At 41.3% G+C, this 27,160-nt stretch overlaps 1 protein-coding gene across 1 annotated transcript; it reads left to right on the top strand.

Moving 5' to 3' along the window:
* Positions 1-4,439: 4,439 nt before the first annotated feature.
* On the top strand, positions 4,440-25,795 carry slc6a11b (solute carrier family 6 member 11b). Its single transcript, XM_086040066.1, has 15 exons — positions 4,440-4,696; positions 4,878-5,169; positions 6,051-6,185; positions 6,267-6,407; positions 6,486-6,567; positions 10,081-10,213; positions 11,932-12,066; positions 16,876-16,979; positions 17,061-17,185; positions 17,876-17,988; positions 19,377-19,514; positions 22,453-22,555; positions 22,801-22,901; positions 23,636-23,806; positions 24,802-25,795. The coding sequence occupies exons 2-15, from the start codon at positions 4,959-4,961 to the stop codon at positions 24,943-24,945; spliced, it is 1,836 nt and encodes a 611-aa protein (XP_085896192.1). The 5' UTR covers positions 4,440-4,696; positions 4,878-4,958; the 3' UTR covers positions 24,946-25,795.
* Positions 25,796-27,160: the final 1,365 nt, after the last annotated feature.

The raw sequence follows: 27,160 nt of genomic DNA, 5'->3' as shown, positions 1-27,160 counted from the left end.
AAAAAAGAAAAAAGTCTACAGCTCTTTAGGTTTCTCATCATGATTGTACGTTGTCAACAACAAATCAATCTAATGAGATCTAATACAAAAGAGAATAATGCTCAGTTTTGACTGCCGCCTTCGGAGTCTCAGACGTCAGCCGACAATCAGGGAACTGATGGTGGGTGTGGAAGATGATGATGTGTCATTTCACCAGCTGAGACAGATCAATATTTTATATCTGTGTGAGGATGAATTGAAAGATAGATAACTATAGATAGATAGATAAGATATAGATAAATAGATATTACTGGATGACAGTAATAAAGACAGAGAGCACTTCAGACCACAGCAATAGCTTAGAACTTATAAGTGAGCGTCAAAAAAGGGGCGTCCGTCCGGGATGGACCATTCCATCCCTGGGACGGAATACCCATCTCTGGTAATAAGTGAGTGCAAAAATACGAGAACAAAAGTTATTCAATTGTTTGTTTTCGACCCAGCGGCAAAGTTTAAAACAAGACAATAAAACAAACAAACAAAAGAGACTCATCCTGCAACTCATACTGGGCATCATCCTCAGAGTCATCATTGGTGGTATCAAAGTCATCAGAATAAACCTACTGCTGACCGCCTTCTCGTCAGTATCCAGCGCCGCCTCATCATTATGATGCTCTTCCTCAATATATCCTTAATAATAATAATAAAGCCTATGGATTTGATTTTTAATTCACCAAGAAAATTCATGATTTGTAAGCATGTAACTTTGTAAACATGTAATCTTTAATGTTCCGTCCGTGCCTTGAACACACCCACAAAAAAAACAAACACTACAGTACATGCAGTCTTAGTAGGGTTATCACAATACCAACATTTCAGTAGTCAATACTAGTAAATTTCCATGAATCTCAATACTCTATTTTATACCACAAAAAAAACATGTGCTTCTAAAATCATTAGGCTACTTTATTCAAGAATAATAATAATCATATAGGCCTAATAATAACGACAACAATAATTATAACAGCTGACACATCAAACTTGTTATTAGGCTAAACTGCACTTATACAATTTCTCAGGCAGAAACATGAGGTAAAATGGTAAATATACCTCCACACAAACAGGAAGTCATGTAGTCATTAGCTGCTAACATCCTCATTTCAGATGTCAAAAAGTGTTTTTTTTCTGTGAAAACCGGGTCGATATGGCTCTTTGAGTGTTAAAGGTTGCCGACCCCTGGTCCGCTTATCCTCACAAGGGTCGCGGGCGTGCTTTAGCCTGTCCCAGCTGTCTTCGGGCAGTAGGCGGGGGACACCTTGAACTGGTTGCCAGCCAATCGCAGGGCACACAGAAACAAACATCCGCACTCGCAATCACAGTTAGGGGCAATTTAGAGTGTCCAATAAACCTACCGGGCATGTTTTTGGAATGTGGGAGGAAACCGGACTGTCCGGAGAAAACCCACACAGGGACGGGGAGAACATGCAAACTCCACACAGGAAGGCCGGAGCCGGATTCAAACCCACAGCCTCTGCACTGTGAGGCGGAAGTGCAAACCAGTCGCCCACCGTGCAGCCCCTACCTTACATACACTGACAATACCTCAACTAAATTCAACAGGAAGTTTGCAATTCTCCAAAGTTAAAGTCGGGTAAAAAAGTTACAGTCCTTCATTGAGCTTTTATTTTATATACACTTGTTGAATTAATGAATTTTTGGCTCGATTCCAAATGAACCACTTTCCCTAAATGAGATATCAGTGACTTCTCCATGTGAAAATTGCATCAGTAACTACATACATAACTGTACATATTTTTCAAAAGGGCTAACAAACAGAATCATCTTGGATAAGGAGTAGAAATGTTTGCACTAGTTAGGGAGCAAAGTGAAGCGGTTCCACACTAGATCCAGCAGATGGTGCTATGATGAGAGAAAAAAAAGAAAATTTTCAGGGTCATTATCTCAGTGTGTTCCTGCCAGCTATCCCTGTCCTTTCTCTGAAATTTACTAATTAAAAAAAACAAAAGGGTGACAAACGAACTTTCGCACTCACAATCACACCTAGGGGCAGTTTAGAGTGATCAATTAAGCTACCATGCATGTTTTTGGAATGTGGGAGGAAACCGGAGTACCCGGAGAAAACTCTCGCAGGCACGGGGAGAACAAGCAAAAAAAAAAAAAAAAAAATCATACATATATGTAATATCGCATAATCAGCAAGGTCTGCAGAAGCTGGGTAACGATCCTAATCATTTGGATCAGATGTGTTGCAGCAGGGAGTGATGGAAAACAGGCATGACAGCGGACCTTGAGGAACAGGACTGAAGACTGAAGACCCCTAAACATTTTTGGGGGGGTATCAGTCACTCACATTTTTTTTTTTTTTGCCAGTCCCTTCTGGGCTTCCCTCACTGTACAGACAGTTTAATATTCCCTTCCAGGTACACCTCCAATCTGCAAACGCAGTGGTCCAAATTCCCCCAGCTCCTGAATGAAGTATTCTCACTTGGATAATGTTGCACATCTCACAATATAAATAAAGGACTTGACTCTGGCTGAAAAGCACACACGGTGTTTGCCATCCGCTTTGGGTGGCCATACTTTTTATGCAGGCCACTTCCTCCCAGCTTCTAATGACAAGTGACCCTTGCGTGAAGGGATTCTTAGAGACTGGGTCAGGCTTTTAGAGTTAGGGGAGTTCCTTCACGCCTGGAAACCAAGCGAATCGACTTGTGTACGAACAAACACCTACAAGCTTTTGAATGGTTTGAATCCCTGGTGAGCAAATTGTGGTCCCTCGAGCTGCGTGTGTGATGGGACTTTATGACAGGCTGATGATCATTTATCATGAGCTGCTGTCAAAGACAATCTTGTGTTTTAATTTTTTATTTATATCTTTTCTTTTAACAAAGGAGTCTATTGGTATGCTGGAGCGCACAGTGACTGCTGCGGGAGACAAAGAGCTGCGACTTTGTATGCTGCGAGCAAAGCCGAAAAAAGAGGGAGCGAACAAGACTGTTGACATCAATTGACAAAATCAAACGGGAGGTCACTGTCTCCAACTAGGCCAGGTACAAAGAGAGAAGTCTTAACTTGTTTTGTGCTGCTGGGGTTTTCATGAATGCAGCTTAATGCTAAGCTCATGTCACTTTCGCAGGACCCAAAATTCTTAAAAAGTCTCTGGTATCGGTCGCATATTTGTTTTGAGAGTCTGTTAATATTTCGGAAGTATTTTTATCTTTAGTATCATTGTGTTTGTTTGGCTGGAATAGTTGACTATTTGATTTACTCTATATTTCATTTTTGTCGTGTTTTGTACTGCGCAACCAGGACAGCAACACATGCGCCATTTAAATTGCTATGCTGCACAAAAAAAGTTATTTTTCCAGTTATCTTACTAACTTTTTTCTCCTTTCCAACCACTGGTTTCATCCTGTTGTGGAACCACAAAAAGTCAAACACCATTACTGTAGTTATGCAACTCTGAGGCATATTCCTCCCCAGTTTCCAATTTCTAATCCTATTGGATTTTGTGAGGTTTTTTTCCCGCTACGAAAAAACAAAAACGGATGTGATAGCCAAATTATACTGAGCAGCCAATACAGAGAGGCATTATTCTATTGTCATGATCATACTCCTTTTGCCATAAAAAGGACTTTTCTAGGATGGCATCAATTAAAAACAAAAGTAAAAGAAAGCACTTTAGTTCATGATTCTCAAAGTGTAAACGAGCCACCTTTAGTGATATTCTGGCTCCCTCTAGTGCTGTGTTTAAAAAAATATATATCACTGAATTAAGTGAAGTGATCGAACAGAGCATAATGTAACGGTGGCTTCATCATTTTTTTTTTAATCTACCATATCAAATCTGTTTAATGTACAATTCAGTTGTATTTAACTTTTCCAGTATGTACGATGCATTTGCTTTTAATCATCTCAAAATGTTTGTTTTCAAACATTTTTTCAGGCACAATTTTTATTTAATAATTAAATCATTTTTTGTACTGTACAGTTTTCTTAAATTGTCCTACATTTAAGAGCAGTGTTCATGTTCATACTGTGCATAACGTTACAGTGGCTAACATCGTCTCTTTTTTCGGAATAAATCATCTGCCTCATTTTTGCGACGCACTTTTGGGCCTACTACGCAAGGGTATTTTAAGATTGATAGTTATGGTGGTACTTAGAGAGCCAAGTACTTTTTGTAAATGCTGTAAAAAGCTTCAGAAACGGAGTTTTCGAACAAAGAATTTTTTTGTGCCATTTTGAGGCATATTTCCCCCCAAATTTCCGTGTGCCAAACCTTCAGGGAGGTTAGAATGTTTGGGTTGGATGCTCCACAAGTTGCTGTTACACTAAAAAAAAAAAAAAAAAAAAGAAAAAACAAATCAGATCTTCAGTATCCTTTCACCTGCATCATGCCAGCGTTCCTCCATGTTTCACCATGTGCCTTGCCTTCACCTCCCTCCCACCATGTGGCTCCGGTCCAAGTGGAGGCGCTTGAGAGAGGCGCGCTTGGATAGCAGGAGCGCAGTCGCACACCGTCCACCGCCCGGTGCGCAACACATACAAACCGCGTCTGGCACTCTTTTGTAGACGAGAAATTTGCCACCCCACCTAAATCGCTCTTCGCTCCTCTTTCCTCTACGTTTTGCCAAGGCGTCATCACTGAGAGCCCAAGGGAGCGTTGCCACCATTGCAATTGGGAGTCTACTTGGTAAGTACTTTGAATTCAACTTTGTAAATGTAAACTTTTTTTCCCCACACCTGTCTACAACTCAGAATGATCATTTCAGTTTTGCAATCTCCTTTTTATTCTATTCCTTCATAAGCAAAATGGAAATGAATTGTTAATGAAATATCACGCTCCACTTCCTCACTCTTCCTGTTTTATTCAGGGCGGAGGGCCGTGCTGCTGCGTTTGAAGTGAAATTTCCCCCATTTTGCCCACTGGAGATTCTGCGCAAAGCGGCAGCGACATGACAGCAGAGAAGAGCGGGCCGGTTATTAACGGTAAACCGGAGGACGGCAGGGACACGGATGACTCCAGCTCCAGCCTGGACAACAGGGAGTACTACGAGAGAGGCCAGTGGAACAACAAGATCGAGTTTGTCCTATCTGTGGCCGGAGAAATCATCGGGCTTGGCAACGTCTGGAGGTTTCCTTACCTGTGCTACAAGAATGGAGGAGGTAAGGATGTTTTGAAATACTTTATTCAATGGGATCTAAAAATACCTTATTTGATTGTTCTGAACTCCTGCTTCCATACCCTTGCCTGGAGGAGGTGCCATAATAGAGGTTTGCATGGAGGTATATTATAGTGAGCAGCCAAATATATGTTCTTCTTTGGACCGAGTGAGTTGGGCTGAGAATTTTCCACTCCATTTGGATTCAATGGGGTGTCTTAGGTTGGAAAAGTGGTAGCTCCCCAACCCGAAGGTTCTGGGTTTACCCTGTGACCATGTTGAGAGTCCCCCGGAAAGACACTGAATGCTTCTCATTCTCATCAGTAGGTGAATTGAGGACGTAAACAACTTTGCCAACCCATGATGAATACAAACAGTTTCAATGCAGGAATGGAGAAAAGTGTGACAGGTTGGAGCAACTTTGAAGGCTCAGTTGTTGTGGTACATGACAACAATGCACATCGTAACATCTGTGCGAATAGTTGCGATAGTGGTATATTGGTATGCGTCTTTACAGGGTCTTTACAATGGCTTGTCATGATTGGATTTGTACTTGTGACTCATCCGCAACGGAAAACGAGTCTTTAGGGATTCGGTGGTTTGTCACTGGGGCCATTTTATACCATTGACCCATTCCGTTTGGATCTTGGGATCATAACTGCATTTTTTTTTTTTAAATCCTGGAATAAAACAAACAATCACCTTGGAATTCAATAATTTCCCCAATGGGCTGTATTACTAAGACCAGCGTAAACAAGAACTTCTCACAGATGCAATCTCAAAGTGGCATCATCATATGTGAGCCCTCGATTTATTTCTTCCTCAGTCAAATGGCGAAACCTAAAAAGGTGTTTGTCTTTTTAATTTTCCCTCGCGTGCATCAAGGTGCCTTCTTTGTTCCGTACGTCATCTTCTTCATATGCTGCGGTATCCCCGTGTTTTTCCTGGAGACCGCCCTTGGTCAGTTCACCAGTGAGGGAGGAATCACATGCTGGAGAAAAGTCTGCCCCCTGTTTGAGGGTAAGAAATCCCTCGTGTTCTTTCAAAGGTTTTTGTAGCCACTCGGGTGTAATTTCACCAAGTTTATTTTTTCATTTTCAGGCATTGGCTATGCAACCCAGGTGATTGAAGCTCATCTAAACGTCTACTATGTAGTCATACTGGCCTGGGCCATCTTCTACCTCTTTAACTGCTTCACCACTGAGCTTCCGTGGGCTGGCTGTGGACACTACTGGAATACTGGTGGGAGAGAGGAGCATCTTTGGTCATGTTTATGTTTTACCTCATCAACACGCCAATGAAGTCAATGTGTCTCCACAGAGAACTGTGTCGACTACTATGGAGAAAATGCCACCAACATTACTAACCCCAACGCAACCTCTCCTGTTATTGAGTTCTGGGAGTGAGTACAGCACATTCACCCCCCCCCCCCCCCCCCCGATTCACCCCACCCCCCACCCATCTCCTGTCGCTTTCACTATTCTCTACACATTGTCGCTCATCTCTCCGGGTATCAAATATGAATGAATCCATTTCCACCCGATCGCACCGCAGCCATTTCTTTGTTAGCGAACATCTCAATCCAGAAAGCTTCATGTTTCATATCGATTGAAAATCTCAAGCAGCCTAAGATGGTTTCACTGATCTCCTCGACTTCCCTCCCCAAAATAATTAGTCAGCTCTTTTCATATTTGTCAGCAGGGTCCACTAGGCCAGCTGTCTCTCAGCTGGAGTCACAAGTGTGGCAGCAGATCAGCCTTTTGTCAGTGGGCAATGCTGACCGCACTTCCAGTTTCCTTGCCAGTCCCTGTGGTTCCACCATAACGGTCCAATTTTTACACCATATAACTCATAAGGGTACAGCCTGAAAGAAAAAGCCTTTGAAGACGATTATGTATTATTTCACTTTCAAGTAATGATGATGTATGTTCTATTTTGTACCAAATGCAAGGTATGAGAAGCAGTCGCTAAGGGGGAAAACAAGCACTGTTGTTAGAAAAAACAGCACCAAAGTGTTTAGTCTTTGCCTACGCATTCCACTGTAAAGCAAGCATGCATTAAAGCACAGTTAGTGTAGATTAAACATAAAAAGGAAAAAGTGTGCTTGGAGAAAATTGGGACATGAGAACGGCATCAATAACCTTTTATAGGGCAAGTGACTATTTTTGGTCATTTCCGCATCTTTTCAAATGGTCACCCTCTTGTACCTCAGTGAAGTCAAGAACCATGTGGTCCTCACTCAACCATTCAGAAGAGATCACACCACATCACGGATCACGTGGCTGTGGTCTGAATTATGAATGAATGAAATAATTATTCATATGAATTATTAATTATTATCATTATTATTAGATTCATTCTAACTCTGGTTATGGCCAGCAATAACACTCTAAAATTCATTTTTTTAAATTTCATAGTATTTCAATGAGTGCCCTATAAAGGGTTATGGGTGGCACTATTTTGACAAATGTCTTAACTAAACGCCCCAAAAGAATACATTGACACTGTTTTAAATGATTTTACTGCAAGGACCCAAACATACGGACCAATTAAACAATAATGTCATACAGGTAGAACACAATCTGTTTCTCATTACATGGCCTGGATGTAGACCTTTCAAAATACTTCAGAACCGCCGTTTGGTATCGCTAGCTAGCACAATGCATACAAGTCTATCTGAAGATAAGTGCTGCACAATAAACATGTCTAAAACCACTTCTTAGAGCACTCAAAAGCAATCCAAATAGATCGTAGTGTTCCAAGGTAGCCCTTGTGGCTGACCAGGGGGACAGGGTAACTGTGTTGGACTTAGCCTGTGGCCTGCCACCAAGAACATGTCACCATGATCAATGGCTGCTTCAGGATCTCCGGGGGTGAACTCGGTGGCGAGGATTTGGCAAAGAGCGTTTAGCTCTGCCGCCTCGCATCCTGCATCAATGCCGTTGCCTGGAAATGCTTTGACAAACAGGAAGCACCGTGACGGTTCACCGCCGCAAACGCCGCACACTCGCCGACTGGGTCACCTTGACCGTGACACCTGCAGGCCCTCGAAGATGCACTGTAGCTGTGGAATACAAACTTCTTCCCATTTTGTAGGCTTGCAAAGTGCCAAGTAAATCTGATGGTTTAATTTTTTCTACTACAATGTTTGGGTTAGCTGGGAGCGCAAACATTTGATCTAGCGCTGACATTTCTGTGTTGATTGAATTAAGCCTTCAGTCAACATTAACATGTTGTCAGGTCAATGCGGCTATGTTGAGAGGCTATTTATTTTCTTTCTTTCTTTTTAGATAATAGAAATCATAATAGTATGAATAATGAATTTGTGATATTCATTTGTGTAAAGACGGTGATCACGAAAATGATTTTTCATAATTATCAACAACGAGGTAACAAACGATAGGAAACGATATGCAGCACTTTCTTTCTGTAACCCTCCGCAAGTGTTTACATTTTCAAATGATTACTTCTACAACATGCCTAGGAAATCATAATGCTCCATCATTGGTACATCTTGAGAGCAGGTGTGCGGCCTACTCATGTGGTCCTTGCAGGCTTCCTCATATTGGTGACGCCTGCTCTTGTTGGCAGAGGTGATGTCATCTCCTAGGACGACTAAAGTAATGGGTGTTTAGTTTTTCGTATTGGTTGTCGGCTGCTTATCTTTCTTAAGCTCCGCCTTTGGATGTTATTTGACCCAAATTACCACTTCCGATGTCATTATTGGTGATGTTTCTCAAGGGATCTGTGCAGTTCTCCTTGTGTTGTTATACAATTAATCATTGCCGGTTTGAAACGAAAACTCAACGCCGCCATGGAAGCCTCCCCGCGGATATAGACAATAACATAGACAGAAAAAATGCACTATTTTTTTTTTAATATCCCGGTTATTGTTTATCGCCTACAAAATGGGCGTCCGTCATAGGCGGATGGACGGACCGGTCCGTCGGATGGGCGGAATGCACAGCTCTGCAGACTACCCATACAACTTCACCCTGTACAGCCAGCTCAGGATTTGAAATTGTCTAGAGTCTTTACTGGACATTAGCCTAGTTTACTTTCTTATGATGGTGTAACCCTACGTGAAATGTGATTATCTTTACTCAAATTGGCCAAAGACTGACTCAGTCTGCTAATACAGAAAAATGGGTATCAGGAGAATAACTCACCTGTTGCAGTAGAACGTTTTTTTTTCCAATGCCATGGTTCTCAGTCCCAATTTGAGTTTCTGGCAGAAAGTCGATTACTGGTAACACATGAGAGCCCTCACCCCTTTTTGCCCAATGAACTAAAACTGAATCCATTGCAAAGTATCACATAAAATACCTTTGGCACTTTCAAAATAATCACTCCTTTTTTGAGTAAAAAATGTGAATTGAATCTCGACAGAATGTCATTGCACATAATTGTGACGGATGATGGATTTTTTTTTCAGGGTCTAAGATGGAGCCTATCGCGGCAGAATGCACCCACCTTACCAATGGCGTGCAATAATAGTTCCAATAGTTTCTGTTTCAGTGTATTATGAACCCGCAGAGCTTGCGTCATGAATCTTGCAATTAATAAGCACTATAGGTGGGAATCTCAATTTAACGCACTGTAGTATCACAGTATTTTTCCAAGACTGTCAACTTTGCTATACTGTATAGCAATTGTGCAATAATCGTCGGACATTGCTGCAGTTGTATCCGTGTGTACCGTATCATAGGTAAAAATGATGTGATATATTACAAAACAATATTCTTATTGTGTCCTGCCTCTAATAATCAAAAATAAATATGTAAATTGCTGCAAAAAGATAGAACTAAGAAAGCTTGCGGTAATGTTTCTAGTACCGCTCATGCGGACACTGTCTTCATTGGATTCCACTTTTTCATGAGCCGCCAGTTATCAGTCTTTGTCTGGGCCCATACAGACGGAGAGTCCTGAAGATATCTGATGGTATCGAGCACATGGGAGGGATGCGCTGGGAGCTGGCCATGTGCCTGGCACTGGCCTGGTTTATCTGCTACTTCTGCATCTGGAAGGGACCCAAGTCCACTGGCAAGGTGAGACAACACTGATTTCTTCTTCTTAACAACTGTTTACTGACTACTCTGCACCACTGCTGGATCCACATTTAATTTCCAATGCGGGCCAAGAGACCCTACAGCTGCCTTGAGCAGGGTAGTAAGCACACCCGGCAGCCTTTAGGAAAATTCCCAGAAGCCCAGTGGTCCAGAATAAGTTGGGAGATGGAGGTACAATGTGGAAAAGGCTTGCAAGAATGGCAAAACAGAGAATAAAAAAGAGGTGTGTGAGGAGGGGAACATGAATGGGTTCACATCCTACATGATAGAGGGGAAACAAAACAACTAGGCGGCAATGCTGATTTCCCCCTAAAGTGTCTTTTGTGTGTCTGTGAAGTGAAGAGGAGAGAATGCTCCTTCATGGCTGGGCTTTAGCAGCCGGTCCAAGATTGATTCCTGTATTCACTGGAGGAAAGGGGAGCGTTCATGAGGAGCATGCAGAGTATATCCTCAGTCTCTCGCTCCCTCACTTTCTTCTCCACAGACCCAACGGGCCCATTCAGCTGCGACACCGCTAAGCTGTTTGCTTTGTGACTGTGTTTGCAAGCCATTCTCACATTTCAGCCCTCCCGTTAAGATTTACGGCAAGGCAGGGGCAAGTTTGACCCGTAAATTTGCGCTGGCTTCGATGTTTACCCGCGGTGAGGTGGATGCAGCGTGCGGTGCTTTAAAAGTTCACGCAGGGAGCCAATATTGCCCTTTTCGTCGCCTCAAAAGTGGAGGAAAAGTGGACGAGAGGTTTAGGATGTGTAATCGTCGTATTTGTCAATCTGAAAGAAGCCAGCCGCATGGCAGGAGACAGGTTTTCCCACACTTTTCCTGTCGGACATGTTGGGATTAGCACAGCTTAAAGTGCACAGCCTTCGTAAATCTTTAGCATAATAAAACATGACTTTTCTTGCTTTTTAAATCATGTTTGCATAACACGCTCAGCCTAGAATTTAGTGGATTGCTATATTTAGAACCAATGCGGCATAAGGACCAATTCCATGTGTGTACAGCGTATGTTAAGCTTTGTGCGAGTGAGTGCGTGTGTGTGTACTTCTACGTAGTGAATGAAGTTGTGTATTTGTCCACTTGTTGTGCGTCTCTTTGAAGCACATTTTCCCACACTGCCAGCATCACTCGTCCGGGCTCCTCCTGTTTAAGAGACTAAGCCAAGGGAGCCCTCGCTTTCTTTTCACTCTCCTGGCCCGGCCGGCTCTGTTCTGTTCCGTTCTGCCCTCAATTGGTGACCGTTGACTGGGTTCCAGAAAGCCAGGCGATATATGTTGCCCACCGCAGTCTTTTTTCTTGAGATGTTGGGCTGAACTCACAAACACGCTCTATAGAAATTGCATTATAAATGCATTATAGAAATCGACCATTGATTAATCTTGTCGAAGTAGTTAAGGCAAAATGGAATGCATTATTTGCCTGCAACCAGCAAAGGCGGTGTTGATTACAACATTATCAACTACTTTGTGGCCTTCGCAATTAAATTTTGCAATTTTTTTAAACAAGTCTAAGGAATTTAAGGCAAAATGTATTATTATGATCATTATTATTATTACTTAAAAGAATGATGTGCTAAATGTGTCTTGGTGGGTAAATACCAGTTACAGTCAACTGGTTTGCATCAGATGATTCCTTGTTAGTTGTGTTTGCTCTGTAATCTAAGCAAAAATTCAATATTGCACATGTGTTTGTACCTGCAGGTTGTGTATGTGACAGCCACATTTCCTTACTTCATGTTGCTGATTCTTCTGATCAGAGGAGTAACGCTGCCAGGAGCGTATGACGGCATCAAGTTTTACCTCTACCCAGACATCTCTCGTCTCTCCGATCCCCAGGTAGGCTTGGAGATATCTTCCTCACCCTTTTCTAATTTGATTTGGAACTTGCTCTGACAAATATTTGAATGTTTTACATGGTCCAGAATCAAAAAAGGTTGAGATTTACGTATAACACTTTAAAAACCGGCACGCACAGTCATCTTTTTGAGCTTGTCTGGAATAGGCAGCTAACCAGCTGTAATGCAGGATTAGCCACAGTAGATAGGCTGTCATGATAACATGAATGGAGGCAAATGATTAAATGTAGTTTGTGTGGGAGGAAGCTAGATGGAGAGCATGGATACAATTGATACCATAGATTTATGGATACCATAGATTGAAAAATAGATACTACAAATACATCACAGATACGAGATACCATAGATCAAGGGGCCCTCAACCTTTTTGAAAGTGAAAGCTACTTGTTGGCTGCTAATTAATGCAAAAGTTACCAGTTTGACATGCGTTTCTGTACTAACAAATTTGCTCAAAAAATGATCTTGTCCCCGTTTCCCCGCCTAGCTAAGATTTGGGCATATGATATAATGTTGACCTTTGACCTATACGTTTGACTTATACCTTTGACCTACATACAAGAAAAAAGTCCTAAAATTATATAACACAGCTTCTATTTCCAATAGCATTTGTCACCTACATTTCATCTTTCTGCTAGGCTTGGATAATGCTAACTAGCATAAGATCGCTGTCGTGTAACAACCTGAATGTTCAAATATGATCAATTTAATATTTTTTCACAAATTGATACTATTAGACTGTCGTCACATTGTCTGCTGTTTTTACATATCATGAAGCAATTTAAAGTATTGAAAATACGCTTGAACTGTCTCAGAAGTGCCAGAAAACTGTGCTGCATTATGTCGTCCGAACATTGAAAGTCTGGTTTAGTGGAAAATAACCAGTGAAAATAGTTTGATTAGATACATTTGAGTAAACCTGTTTTGTTTCAAATGGATAGCTGTTATGCTTGGGTGCAGAAGGAGCTGGTCAGCAACAAAGGTAAGTGCGTGCAGATTCATTTCCACCTATTACGCTGCTTAGTTAGCTGATCCTTTTATTTATTGCATCACTTAAAGTTCTTTGATTTGAAAAAAAAAAAAGGTTGAGGAAGATGATGCAACGACAGTCCTTTTGCTTTTGGAAAGTATTACAGGCGTTTTGTCTAGTTGGAGGTTCGGCGTGAGTGCAGCCTTTGACATGCACGGCTGGCGGCGGTGATGTGTCCGTACCATTTGAATCAATGACAGCATTTTTTTGCGGTGTCTTTGATGTTAATTCGCAACAGTATATGATAGGAACACAAGATATAATAACAACTGAAACGATGCAGTGTTTGGTAAACTATGCATGATATATATTTTTTTTATTCCTGGAAAATAAGTGTTTTTGGAAATGCAAGGATTCCGCCTGACAGAGTCGATAAACGAAATAATCTTGTGAGCTAATTCCAAACATTTTGACAGCACAACACAATTGTTTGCTGTAGAATTTGCGTATTTTTACTCTGTCTTCCTTGTGTAAGACGATTTACAACACAAGCACACACATCCTTTTCTGTTGTCATTTTTTGCAGTCAGTCCATGTTGATAAAGTGACTTGATAAAAGTAAGCGCTCATTTTAAAATTCTTTTCAACTGCAGTGTGGAAACATTGTCTGTTGTAAAACGTAAGAGTTGAGGAAGATTGTGTGTGTGTGTGTGTGTGTTTGTAGTGGGCGGGGGGGGGGGTGGACTTAGACAGTTAAGGAGGGTGATATAGCAGCAATGCTGTTCAGGAGAGGAAGACATTACTTCTGACTCTGATGTTAAATTGGCTTCCTTGGAGGACAATCAGGGCTCTGTTCACTTCCAGGCTGTGTGTAACGCGTGCGTAGGCGTGTATGTGTGTGTGTTGTGGTTGTGGTTGTGTTAGCTCAGCTCCAATATCCTTACCTTCCAAGTGCTGTGCATCACTCCTCCTTCTCCTGACTTCTCACACTTTCGCCCATTGCTACCTGAAATATGTTTCCTCACCCCGCTCAAGCATCTCTCATACTTCTTGAGCTAGCTTACTGTTGTGTACCTCCCTAAAACTGCATCGATAATTGTTTGCTTTTGTTTACCTGCGTTAGGAAGAACTTAATGAGATTTCTTTACTAAATACTTGTCACGCATAGTTGTTAAATAAGTGGGTGTTCAAAACACTGATATATAACATACTCTATGTCACAATACTGGCATGACTAAAGTAGGGAAAACATTGTCTTCTTGTGCTCTAAGCACACATAGTTAAAGTTTTAAAATAAGTGAGTACAAAAACACTTTACCACTCCAAAAAAGGCCAATGGCTTCCATTATCTGGCGATGACCTGTATCTTAAAGCAAAATGAATAGAGCAGCAAGAGTTGAAACGATCAAATGTTGAAACATAATGTAGGTCATTGTTGCCACAACATGGTTGCGAATATCAAGACTCCACCATTTGTATTTTACTATACCAAAAGTATTAGATATCAGATACTGTACAGGATTTTGCGCATTGTTGTGAGAATGGAATCAAATGCTTTAAATTTTGGAGATTTAGTATTTCAAGATTAGACATTTAGGACTTCACTTGACTTTTGGTAAATCTGTTGAAACTCATTTGAGTGTATGTACATACAGTAGATAGTTCCCTCTGTCATACAGTCAAAACGTGAACACATCTAACAGTAAGAAATTTGAACAGCAGACGTCATTTTGTTACATTTCAATAAAAATTGCAAATTGCCCTGGTTTGAACTTTTGAAAATGAACCGTCACTTCTTCAAAAATATCATTTCATGGAGCAATTGTTTCTAGCTACATTGAATGAGAGTGACTTATTATAGAGCTGTCTCAATTGTATTATTCTGCATGGATTGTGTAATGCACTAAACATTGAATCCTAACACTTCATAGATTATTTTAAAAAATCACTTTTATCCAGATCTAAAAAAATAAATAAATAAATTCAGGCACTTAACCCACGTGTCCACCGGCGAAATGAATGTAATTGTAGAATAAGTCCTGCAATGGAACACTTTGGTTCAATGACGTCCATCCAGACCGCCTGAGGCAGTGCTTCATTTAAGTCCATTTGCGTACACGCAGGTCCAGAATGCGTACCAGCAAATGTCAATAGTGACCCCTGGATGACTCAGGGTGTGTATAAGAGCCCATGACACCAGGAAGACACTCTCTCATAACAAGAGCATAGCATAATAGTAACTTGTAATAGTAAGAGTTGGCCTACCCGTCCTTCAGTTTTCACATGGTGGAAATGTTTTCAAGACTCAACACTAGCAAACACAAGCCGACCAAATTAGGCACAACATCAACAAGAGATTCTCTTGGGGACCGGGCCGTTAAGGTTTCCCTATGCTGTGCGGTCATCGGCCCAGGGCGAACTAAAGGGAACATTAATGAACATTAGGAAAGAAAAGGCTGTTCTTCCACAGGAACAGGCCTGTGTTTGTGGGGTCACGGAAGTTACCGTGGTTACTCGCAGGAGGGAGTGAAGATTGTGCGTTTGTGAATTGTTTTGTGTCGGTGAAATGAGATTAGTGGTTGAATGGTGATGTGAGGGAGTTTTCAAAGAGCCGTGCTGCATTCGGTTTGAATTTGCTAGCACCCCATGCTAGGCCTGCGGGTTCAGAGGTTCTGTGCTGCAACTTTAGACTGGTTTCATAATGCACCTTATCAGTACTTAATATCCATTTTGCTCCTAACTCATCTCGTTAAGTGGGACAACCCCTTCCTAAAATATTGGCCGAAGTCATTTTTTAAATTTTTTCTGAAAACTTGAAAAACTGAAACAATCATATTACAGTATATTAATCATTTCATTTCAGGAGTATAATTGAATGACCTGTTTACCTAAGGATGTACTTGATTTAGGCAGGGGTGCCAGCATCATGAGGAGATGTTTAAGGAAAAAAAAACCCTACCTTTTTTTTTAATCAAAATATGACTCAAGACATTATTTTTAAGAAGGTGATGTTATGTTTCCACACTGTTTCTTTTTACATAACTGAGATCCATTGCGAGAAAGTGATTCTACAAACTAAGGGTGCAAGAAAACAGAAAAAAAATATATGTTTGGGATGATTATGTTGATTGGTTCAGTTTGCTGCCTATATTGTAATTAATGGGATGCGCCCTCTAAATTTTGGGACGGTCTCTAGGGGTAAAATGGAGGAAAATAATAATTCAATAGCACCTCATTGGCCCCAAATGACGCCGGCCCACCGGGCATCTGCCCCGTATGCCAGATGGCCAGTTCATCCCTCGGTGGAAAGGAAACCGTTTGAAATAGCAGTCAATGTTAGCACAAAACCTTCAACTAGCAAGAAAAAAATGTCAAGAAAAGCCTACTAGAACATCTGAAATAGATTTGTTGTTAATCAGAGGCACTTAACACGGGGACACGTGTGAGATGACACACATTTAACATGAGTTTGAATGTGATTGGTTAATTTTAAATACAGCCAAGAGGGTGTTCACACGTGTGCAACCACATTATCTCATTTGTTTATTTTCACTTTCCCTCTCAAACAGATTTTCTTTAAGTAGTTTGTGTTGCGCAGGTTAAGAGTCACAATGGTGATTTTTTTTTCAAATGCTTTATAAAGGGTGTGTCGAATTTGTACATCCATCGTATGTAGCAAGCAAACTATACATGTAATAATTCCATTGTCAGAAAATAAGCATATTAGAATTAAATAAACAATTAGCAGTGTGGTGAGCTCTATAGGCTATCAGTTTCCATTCTAGTTTTCCTTATAAGTAATCTCAGCTGCATCACTTACAGGTATGGGTGGATGCAGGAACGCAGATCTTCTTCTCCTACGCCATCTGCTTAGGCTGCCTTACTGCCCTTGGAAGTTATAACGCCTACAACAATAACTGCTACAGGTAAAAAAAATAGTTCCGTTTTGTCCTAATTTGGATTTCATGACATTTGGGAGAGTAATCTCTTCCGGACTTGCTCCTCAGGGACTGCATCATGCTGTGCTGTCTGAACAGCGGCACCAGTTTTGTAGCAGGTTTTGCTATTTTCTCCGTGCTGGGATTCATGGCCTACGAACAGAATGTTCCCATCGAGGCCGTGGCAGAATCTGGTGAGTGCGCAACACAAGTGGCAGCAACCTGTTTCTGATGTGAGCGTATCAAAATCCCATAGGCTGAGTCTACGAATCTTTTGTTGCCTCGTCCATCATAATGCGAATGCACATTATGAAACTTCACACTCTCACAGCCTCTCAGACCACAACTTGATGATTTATTCAAGTTGCTATGAATGATTTAGTGAGAATGACAGCGTGAGAGATTTAAAATGCTTGTCTCAGAGGACAGCGAGGAGACAACTTTTAATGCTTTTCCGAGAGTAGGTCGCCTCAAGATAACATGACTTCCTGCTGCATCTTATTTTGAACCAGTTTGTGTTGCTTTGAAAACAGCGTATGGAGAAGCATCATTTATGTTTTGGGCCATTTATCTCCGCTGTGGTGCAACAAACTCAGCAGTGCAATGCATCACAGTTTCTCCAGCTGAGTGATGAATGTGACTGTTTTGCATTTATGGATACAAAGTAAAAAAGTGAGCTCAACAGTCATTAAACTGTGAACATGGAATCATCTATGTGCATGCAGCATGCACATGTACTGTAGATGGAGAATATAGAAACGTGATGTGACGGCAGAAAAATGCTATTATTCTTTAAGCATAAATAATCAAGTGGGCCAGATAAAAATACAGTACTAGACTCGGCAAGAGTCAACCAATATTGTAACATCAAAATCTGTTTTCAGGTCCTGGTCTTGCCTTCATCGCGTACCCCAAAGCTGTGACCATGATGCCTCTGTCTCCACTGTGGGCCTGTCTCTTCTTCATGATGCTCATCTTTCTCGGACTGGACAGTCAGGTGAACACGACCAAACACAATACACACCTAGCCATGATGAGATGAACTTCACTTCTTTTGTCATCCCTTATTCAGGATGGGATAATATGGGCATATGTAATTATTAAAACAACAAAGGAAGTTGCTATTTTTACTTTATTTGGCGGCACGCCTGCTTGTGCGGCGCCTTCGTGTGACGTGAAAATGATGTTCTCGACACCGATTGGCTGTCACCGATGAGGGGCGGACTGGGACCACGTGGGTCTGTCGGAAACACAGACGGCAATTTAGTGACGGTTAGACGATGCCCACCTCTGCTAATAGCGAGCATGCTAACAACTTGGGTAGCCATACAATATTTAATCCATGCCTCAATGGATAAGGTGCGATTATGTAATGCCAATGCAATAGATAGAATGCTAACATGAGTGACTGCTATCGCACAAGTAAGTTTATTTAAGCTTATTTATTCACAGTTGTGCCCTGCGACTGGCTGGCGACCAGTCCGGGGTGTAGTCTGCCTTCGCCCGTTGACGGCTGGGATAGGCTCCAGCAACTCCCCGCGACCCTGTATAGGATAAGCGGTTTGGAAAATGAATGAAATGACATTTATTCACAGTATAGCGAGCCCTTAATCATCCAATGAAAGGGCATCAAAGAGCTTCAAAGGGCCTAAGATTGTACAAAAACACATGCCCTGATCTAGACCCCCTAATCGGGCAAGGAAAAACTCAGAGAAAATCCATTTGGGGCGTGAAAAGGAAGAAAACTTGAGAAGAGGTCACTGATGAAAGGAACAGGCTGTAATGGATGCCAATTGGTCAACATGATATGTTGCTGTGCAATTTCAACAACAGCCTCACTTTGCTCATCACCACGAGCCCTCTCTCAGGGGAGGAGAGGAGGGAGTAGGAGAAAAGAGAAGCAGCAGTAAAACAGGCTAAAATCCAGATGTTAGGGGGTGATGCAGGGCTAAAGATTAGTTGCGTACTAAGTGTGCTTTAACCAAATGCAAGAGTTAAAATAGATCAAGTCGAGGTTGAAACATTTCTGCAGCGAGAGCTATTTCAATTTCCGCATCAACCTGAGTGAAGAAAGAACACATGCGTATTGATTTTCCATCATGCCCTGTACTCTGGTACTGTTTCAAATGATGCTAATACAGCAACAGTTGGTAACATATAGCATTTTTACCTGCGTGCATATCAGCGACAAAACCCAAATTTGATGTCGCCGTATCTGTACCATGAAAGATAACGATACACTACATTTCAATATTGACTTTTTGTCCCCCTCCCATGTTTAACTACTGAATACTCTGTAATAATGCAGTCATGATCATCTGAAATGTAGTAAAGACATTTATAGATTTATAGATGACATTTACAGACTTGTGTGTTATTTCCCAGTTTGTGTGCGTGGAAAGTCTGGTGACGGCTGTGGTGGATATGTACCCAGAGACGTTCAGGAGAGGTTACCGCAGGGAACTGCTGATTCTCGGCATGTCTATAGCTTCTTTCCTCATAGGACTCATCATGTGTACAGAGGTGAGACTTGACTTTTACACTCAAATATGGATACAGTGGTGCCTTGCGATAACAATTTAAGTTGTCCTATGACCACACACATCTCAAATCGTGTTTCCCCATTCAGATGAATAGATAGGCCATTAATACGTTCCAGCTTCCCCCCAAAAAACAACAAAATGTTTCCAAATTGTTTAATAATACCGAAAGTCACACTCTATAATATTGTACTTTAAAAAATATGTTGTAATAACACAAACAAATAGAATGTTAAGAATTAAACAGTTTGGGCATTGTGACTTGGTCACCGGGTAGCAGTAAAATGCAGTTATACAGACAAACGAAGAGTTTCACTAACTTCTATAAGTGACTCAGTAATCTGCAATGATATACATCGTTTTTGCAGAGGATAAATAATCTATGTGAGTATTGTTCTATTGTCTGACTACATGTGTTGCTGCAAAGTTTGTGTTCAAATATCCTTTTCTTGAAGTTTTATAACAATGTCACAGATGCTATTCGTTAGCCTGTCTTTGGCAATGAATAAAAAGAAAGTTGTTTGGTCATTACAAACACATGTGTAATTCTCTTTGCATTTATATTTAGTTTAACTGTAAACAGGGAGTGACATCGATTATTGTTTGAAGATATATTCACATCTCAAATATTTGCCCGCAAGCAAGCAAGCAAAAAAATCCTTGGCATGACGGCTCATATCTTGAAAAACCCAAAAGTCAGCTTACGTGTATATTAAGGCACCATTGTATTGAAAAGCAATGTAGTATATTCTATTTCTGTTAACCCGTTTCTACTGCTCAATAGAATTCAATTGTTTTCACTTCCACGATCCATCATCATCATTGCCATCATCACTGCCATCATCATCACCACCAGACGAAAGTCCGCAGGTAGAATATTTTTGTCATACTGTGTGATTATATCATACAGTATGATCTTCTGTTCCTCACGGTCAATTTGAATGCGTTCTAATAGATTTTTATTTGTTATTTACACTGTAACATGAAGTAAATGTATACTGTATATCTGGAGTATCCGTTGCCTCACCCATGCTTTTAAGATCGTCTTTCCTGTACTGTACTTTTTAACAACAATCGTTCCTTATATCACCCACTAAAAGCTTCCCGTGCTTCTATAAGCGCTGTAGTCCATCCGCCCACTCTTGAACCGTTCTGTACTCTGCAGGGTCCATAAGTGCCATTAAATGTTACAACATAAAACAAAATGCACCATGCTGAAATTATATACTTGTGACAAACGTTTTATTCCTCCTCTACAGCTGCAATTTTCAACCATTTTCTTAGTTGGCCATGGAGCTTTCTCATCCCTAGTGACACCAGGATGTTAAAACCCCCCATATTTACAGCTACTTTTACACATCTGCCAATTTTAACAAAATAGCCCTCATTGATTAAATACCATACAAATTGCAGAGTGGTACGTTTGAAAGGTCCCTCGCGAGGCTATTGAGTATTGAACAGAAACACCGGACATAGTGCTGAAATTTTCAGTTTATGAGAACACAGGTCAGACCTCTGATGTAACCCTGCTCTGGGATTCATGAGAGATTTTATTCACGAGTGTCTTTTTAGAGGAAAAGTACAGAGGAGTTTTTCTAAGTGACTCTCCACTGGTACTGTAAATAAGACCTTCTAGTATGAGGCGGAGAAGAATATCAATCAGCGTATGACTGGAGCTCTGAGGGACACACAAAAATAATTCCGATAAAATGTTTATGATGTAGCATTTTTGTAATGGAACGTTACCAGAGCAGGTTGATGCTGTCAGCTAATATCTTCCCTTGATGAAGCACCATAAAGCTCATTGCCAAAAGTTATTCATGTAGTCTTTCTTCCAAGTAACTGGCAACAGTTGTCATGATCACGATTTTAATTGAATTCAAATTAACATTGCAATGTAGTAGAATGCAATTTTCATCTCGCCAAGGCTGCGATTTAAAAAACAAAACAAAAAAAAACCCATCTCTGCTTCATTTCAGTTGGATGGCAAGATTTATTTTTTTTATTAGGAATGGGCAACTAGCGATACCGGTATCGCTAAACTAGACTTGCCCCAGCACAAATGATTGAGATGTGCCCGTTTTCTACTTTCTGTGACCAAATTATCAGGTGCATCAGGGGCACGGCAGCTTAATGCGCCGGAACACCAAGCGAGGCGCATTGTGGTCCCAAACATGTAATAGATTCGACTTTCCCGTCACCAAAATGAAGATGCGCCCGTTTTTACACTAAGGGCACTGGCCTAGATTAATTTATTTCTTGTGTTTGTAAAAAAAAAAAAAAAAAAAAAAAAAAAAATTTGGAAGGGGACCTTGAAAAAATAATCGTATATTAAATCAAAATCGCAATATTGAGGAAAATATTTCAGCCTTCATCACAAGGTGGTTCACATAACAGTAGCTGGCGTGTTAGTTAGAAGGCCTGCTCTACTACATGTTGTGCCTTTGCTCTGTGCAACCTCAGGGCATCAGGAATGAAACCAAATACACCACTATTTGTCTCCTTTACGACCATGTAGAAACCATTCCCACAATAATCTCCATTTCTCAACTGATTCAGATTCATCAAAAGTCCACCTCCTTTGATATGGCGGAGCTATTATTTTTCTCCTCCTTATCAGTACTGATACATTGGATTTTTCCTGCAAGATGAAAGGCGAGATTATACACAGTTGCACAAAACATCCAATCAGATTGCTGCAAACAGCCCCTGAGGGACATACAGTATTTGCCTCGTATCTGGGGATTAATGTAAGATCAGTTCCCCTTAAAGTTCCAGGAACTTTTGCTTCTTATACTTCCTGGATCTAAAAGGTTCTAATCAAATATGTTCAGTCCTGCTGACCCCTTCCAAAGTAGATTACCCCATAAATACCTCAAATTTGCATGCCACCATGTGATACCCGCCTTGTCTCCTTCCAGGGCGGGATGTACGTCTTCCAGCTGTTTGACTCATATGCCGCCAGCGGCATGTGCTTGCTCTTTGTGGCCATCTTTGAGTCCATTTGTATCGGATGGGTGTATGGTAAGAGATGACTCAAGACTTGTTACGTAATCCCAATAACAGTGTCCAGTCCTGTCGGCTCAATATTCACAAATTGAGGCAAAGGTGAGGAAAAACAGGCCAGTGGCAATTCCGCCATCTGCTGGAGATGAGGATAACGCTGACAAGCGTCTGAGCACTTGCTCAGCGGACCGCGCAGTACCATCACAGATCAGTCATGTCGTTCATTTGAAGCCGAAGAGTGGCCAATATTGATCTTTTTTCAGGCAGCGACAGATTCTACCGAAACATCGAAGACATGATTGGCTACAAGCCCGTCTTCTTCATCAAATGGTGCTGGATGATCTTGACCCCCGGCATCTGTGCTGTGAGTCCGCCATACAAACACACACGTACACGCACACACACACTTTTATTCAGATGAGCAAGCCAATGTAGAATGAAAGACAGATGCAGATGTTTCTTTTTCAAGTTTAGCCTTTGCTTCACCTATCAATCCAAATTGTTAGGGGAGCCTTATTATTATTATTATTATTTTTTTTTTTTTTACTGAAATGGAAAAGATAGGAGTTTGTAGGACAGAGTATGGCATGTTTGACACCTCAATCCCCGGTTGCAATTTTCATACGTAAGAATATGTCGTCACATGGCACAAGAAGGCACAATTAGTACTTACTGTTATTCATTTATTTAATATTTTCGGCATGAGGTGTTTTTCATACAAGAAATCACTGTACAGTAATTATGACTTAACTACTGCGGTATATTAACATTGGTGAGGTTTCGACTTAAGCACAAAATCAAGTTACGTCGTCCATATTAGGAACAGAACTCAGTCGTTAACTGAGGACACCATGTATTGGGGGTTGTTCTATTTGGGTCGGTGCCTTGCTCAAGGGCACCATCCACTCAGGAACCAACCAGCACAGCAGCCTGACAGTCAAGCTACTATCACCCCAAATTGAAAGTGGAAACTAGGCCAAAGTTCATCTTGCTATTACATAACGACTTCTGATAATTTTAAAATGCTTTTGCTCACTGCTAATTAGTAATAGATTCGTTTGACACCACAAAGAGTGTATCTTATTGTTTGCACTGCAGGGTATTTTCCTGTTCTTCTTGATCAAATACAAACCGCTCAAGTACAACAACGTGTACACCTATCCCGACTGGGGCTACGGCATCGGCTGGTTCATGGCCATGTCCTCCATGGTGTGCATCCCTCTGGGGATCATCTGGATGATCTGGAAGACTCCCGGGACCTTCTCAGAGGTAAAAAAAAAAAAAAAAACGCATACCTGCACTGACATATTAGCTACTGCACACTGAGGGCCAAATTCACGAAAGGATTGCGTGGCTTTTGCGCGGCGCTAACCATTAAAATTGGAGCAAATGGATAACATCTAATCCACAAAGCACGCGCAGATGGTGAAATACTTCACTAACTGCGATGCCAGCGCGTGTTGGTGCGCAGGTGTTATTTGCTCGTACTCAAATGAGGAAATATGAATATATTTGGCAGATAAATTGCCTCCCTCTATGCAAATGAAAATGAAAATAAGCTTTCAATTTATTCTACGCCTTTTCGATTGGCTTGTTTTCTTAAAAACCTCTGTATTGACTGTTCTCTTTTCTTATATTGAAGCTGATTGAATACATTAACTAACCAACCAACCAAATGAGCCTCATTGATAAACTACGTGTAATTCAATAACACCAGCGTTAATAGCCACACGCGGTTTGAGTGAAGCAAATAACACCGATAGAAAGCTGGTGTAAAATTGCCGTTTGTCTGTGAAAGCCTCATACAACAGTCGCACGGAGAAGGCATCGTCGTGCCAGGCCAGCCGCCCTTCCCTAGACGCAGATCACGCAGTGTGGGGCCCTTTGCCGTGGCGGGCAATGTGAGGGAACGCTCCGACATGTACAAAACACGTTGTCCTAAATTACGAATGTACAATTTCACAAACACGCTGAAGTAGACCATTTCCCCGGCGCGAAAATGGAGACGCGCCCATTTTTACGCTGAGCACAGACTACTTTCTGTCATTACATTAGCAGATGCGTCGGTGGCGAGGCTGCTTCATGCGCCGGCACTCCCCTACAGGCACAACAAACGCTAGACTAGATTTTATGGCCATTTTTCCACCAGTCTACCAAAATATGGTCCTGAATCTCACGCAACCGCTGAATGACCTTGGACAAGAGATTGCCAACTAGAACCAGAAGCTCACCTCTTAATGCTTCTCCTCTCTTTTTCTCTACAGAGAATGAAGAAGTTGACGACGCCCAGCCCGGACCTGAAAATGCGAGGCAAGCTCGCCGCTCTCAGTCCGTACGCCGCCAACGACGCCATGCTTAAGGCTGATGGGAAAATATCCACCGTCTCAGAAAAGGAAACACATTTCTAACTGACTTGCTGGCCTCATTTAAGTCCAACCCTTAAAAAAAAATGACAGCAAACATCAGCTGCCATTACAGAAATATGAAACAATTCAAAGGTTCATTTTGATTTTCTAAAAAAGAAGAAAAGAAAAAATGAGGAAATGGATCACCAGATACTTAGTCTGCTTTTGATTTGCACAAACTTTCATAACATATTTTTGGGGTTCTTTTAACCTTGTCACTAAAGCAGACGCTTTCTTTGCTAACCATTTAATAGTGAAAAGTTTATTTTGATGACATATATTGCCAATAGCTGTCCACATTAGTGTCTGTGCCTTGAGAACAATACTGTTGTGTTGTAAAAGGCTTACATTGTACACATCTCGTGCCTCGTATTTGATACGAGGTGCCCAAATGTCTCAAATATAGCAGCTTTGGGTCCTTGTGTTGTGCGATAGAGGATACTCCCACGTGTCTTAGTACGCAGAGACTGTAGGGGACTGAAAGCAGTAAAACATGACATATGAAGACATTCCGCTGTAAAATGCTAACATCCTGTTTTAATGTTGTCTAATTTCGAGTCAAAACATTTCAAATAAGGCACAATAACCAAAAAAAAAAAAAACAATGTTCAAAAAGACAAATGCATTATTGTGTTGGCATTGTACAACTTGTACTTATATACAAAACATACATGATTACATATGTAAAATGGTTTTACATATGCAAATTAATGCATGGATTATTCATGAGATGTGATGTAAAGTGCCACTTCATCTCACTCACATACTGCATTTGATTCAGCAGGATCAGTTGCATCTTCTGGTGGCTAACCTTGATAAAATATGACACAATAAAATAAATACGTGGCGAAAAGATTTATTTTACGAGAAACAGTTGAGTTTAAATATGCTAATAATGTACATAAGATATTCATGTTTTGACTGGATATTAGACTAACAGACTTTTACGGTTGATGGACCACACTAAATGTGTCGTTGTTGCTATAGCAACTATAGCGAAAGACAAAAAAAAAAAAAAACACATTATTGGATTTAACAGAAAGAAGTGATGAGCATATTGATCGTGGCGTTGGGCTATATCGGGTCCTCGGGGGCTTATGTGATTTTCCCTGTCTCTGCTGGGGCAGCTTCACAGTGACACTGATGGGTAAATCAAAATAGGTCTAAGCCTCTGAAAATCTTCACATAGCTGTGAGCGACCGCAGGCCGAGTCTTAAGAAGGAGAAAAAAAAGAACAAAACACCTCTCTCTCTCTCTCTCTCTCTCTCTCTCTCTCTCTCTCTCTCTCTCTCTCTCTCTCTCTCTCTCTCTCGCTCTCTCTCTCTCTCTCGCTCGCTCTCTGCCCTCTTCTACGTCTGCATGTGTGTCATTTCACCGTAATTATGCTGAGCCTTTCACACAGAGTGACTGACGGACAGATAGGCTTCCGCCCCTGCACTCTCATTCCTTGTGCCGCCTTAGGCGGAGGACATGTCACACATCACATCAACATGCCTGTCTGTGCTCTTAACGACACACTTCTCATCTTTAGCCTCTTTCACCACAGACCCCTTACAAAAATAGCCATGTTGGAATGAAGCGATGTTTCTGGAGCTTTTACACAGCAACGAGTTGTCCCATGGATCATTAAATTTATGGCGACGGCAGTGTCTGGGTGACGTGTAATGCTTAAAGGGGGGAAATTTACCCAAACATATTTTTTTCAAGAATATGTTCCCAGCAGGCCCGCTAGTTGAAACAAGGCATTCTGATTAGTATTGCGTTTGTGGAATAAGAGTTAATCCACCCGTTTTTAGCCATCTCAGGGGGCAGCCATTTTTTCATTTCTGTCGACTCCCCCCAGAGATGGCTAAAAACGGGTGGATTAACGCTTATTCCAGAAACGCAATATTTATCAGAATGCCTCGTTTCAACTAGTGGGCTTGCATAGAACATATTCTTGAAAAAAATATGTTTGGGTTGTTCTCTTTAAGTTCAGACCGAACACAAAATATTGCATCGCCACGTGTGTCTCGCTTGCGTTTATTAGTTGGGGAAAGTACAGGGCGAGTTGCTTTGCATACCGTCAAGTTGTACGATTTTGGTGTAATTTGTACAGGTGGAAACCAGAGCTGGGCATTTTACTACAAATTGAGCGTCCGTTATTTGTCTCTATCTGCAGTGTGGGTACCTTTCCGTCTTTTGTCATTCGCCTTTTTTTCTGAGGGTAAAAAAATAG

The sequence above is a fragment of the Filicampus tigris genome, chromosome 9, assembly GCF_054856515.1.
Source record: "Filicampus tigris isolate MCC_2025a chromosome 9, RoL_Ftig_1.0, whole genome shotgun sequence".
NCBI lineage: Eukaryota > Metazoa > Chordata > Actinopteri > Syngnathiformes > Syngnathidae > Filicampus > Filicampus tigris.
The sequence above is the reverse complement of the archived record's forward strand: the minus strand, read 5'-3'. Positions and strand labels throughout refer to the sequence as shown.

What these genes read in the sequence shown, in the direction of transcription:
- slc6a11b (XM_086040066.1), top strand. Translation starts at nt 4,959, where the DNA reads ATGACAGCAGAGAAGAGCGGGCCGGTTATTAACGGTAAACCGGAGGAC. An exon ending in GTGCTACAAGAATGGAGGAG is followed by an intron (nt 5,170 to 6,050) that starts GTAAGGATGTTT and finishes GCGTGCATCAAG; the next exon opens with GTGCCTTCTTTGTTCCGTAC. An exon ending in CTCCCGGGACCTTCTCAGAG is followed by an intron (nt 23,807 to 24,801) that starts GTAAAAAAAAAA and finishes TTTTCTCTACAG; the next exon opens with AGAATGAAGAAGTTGACGAC.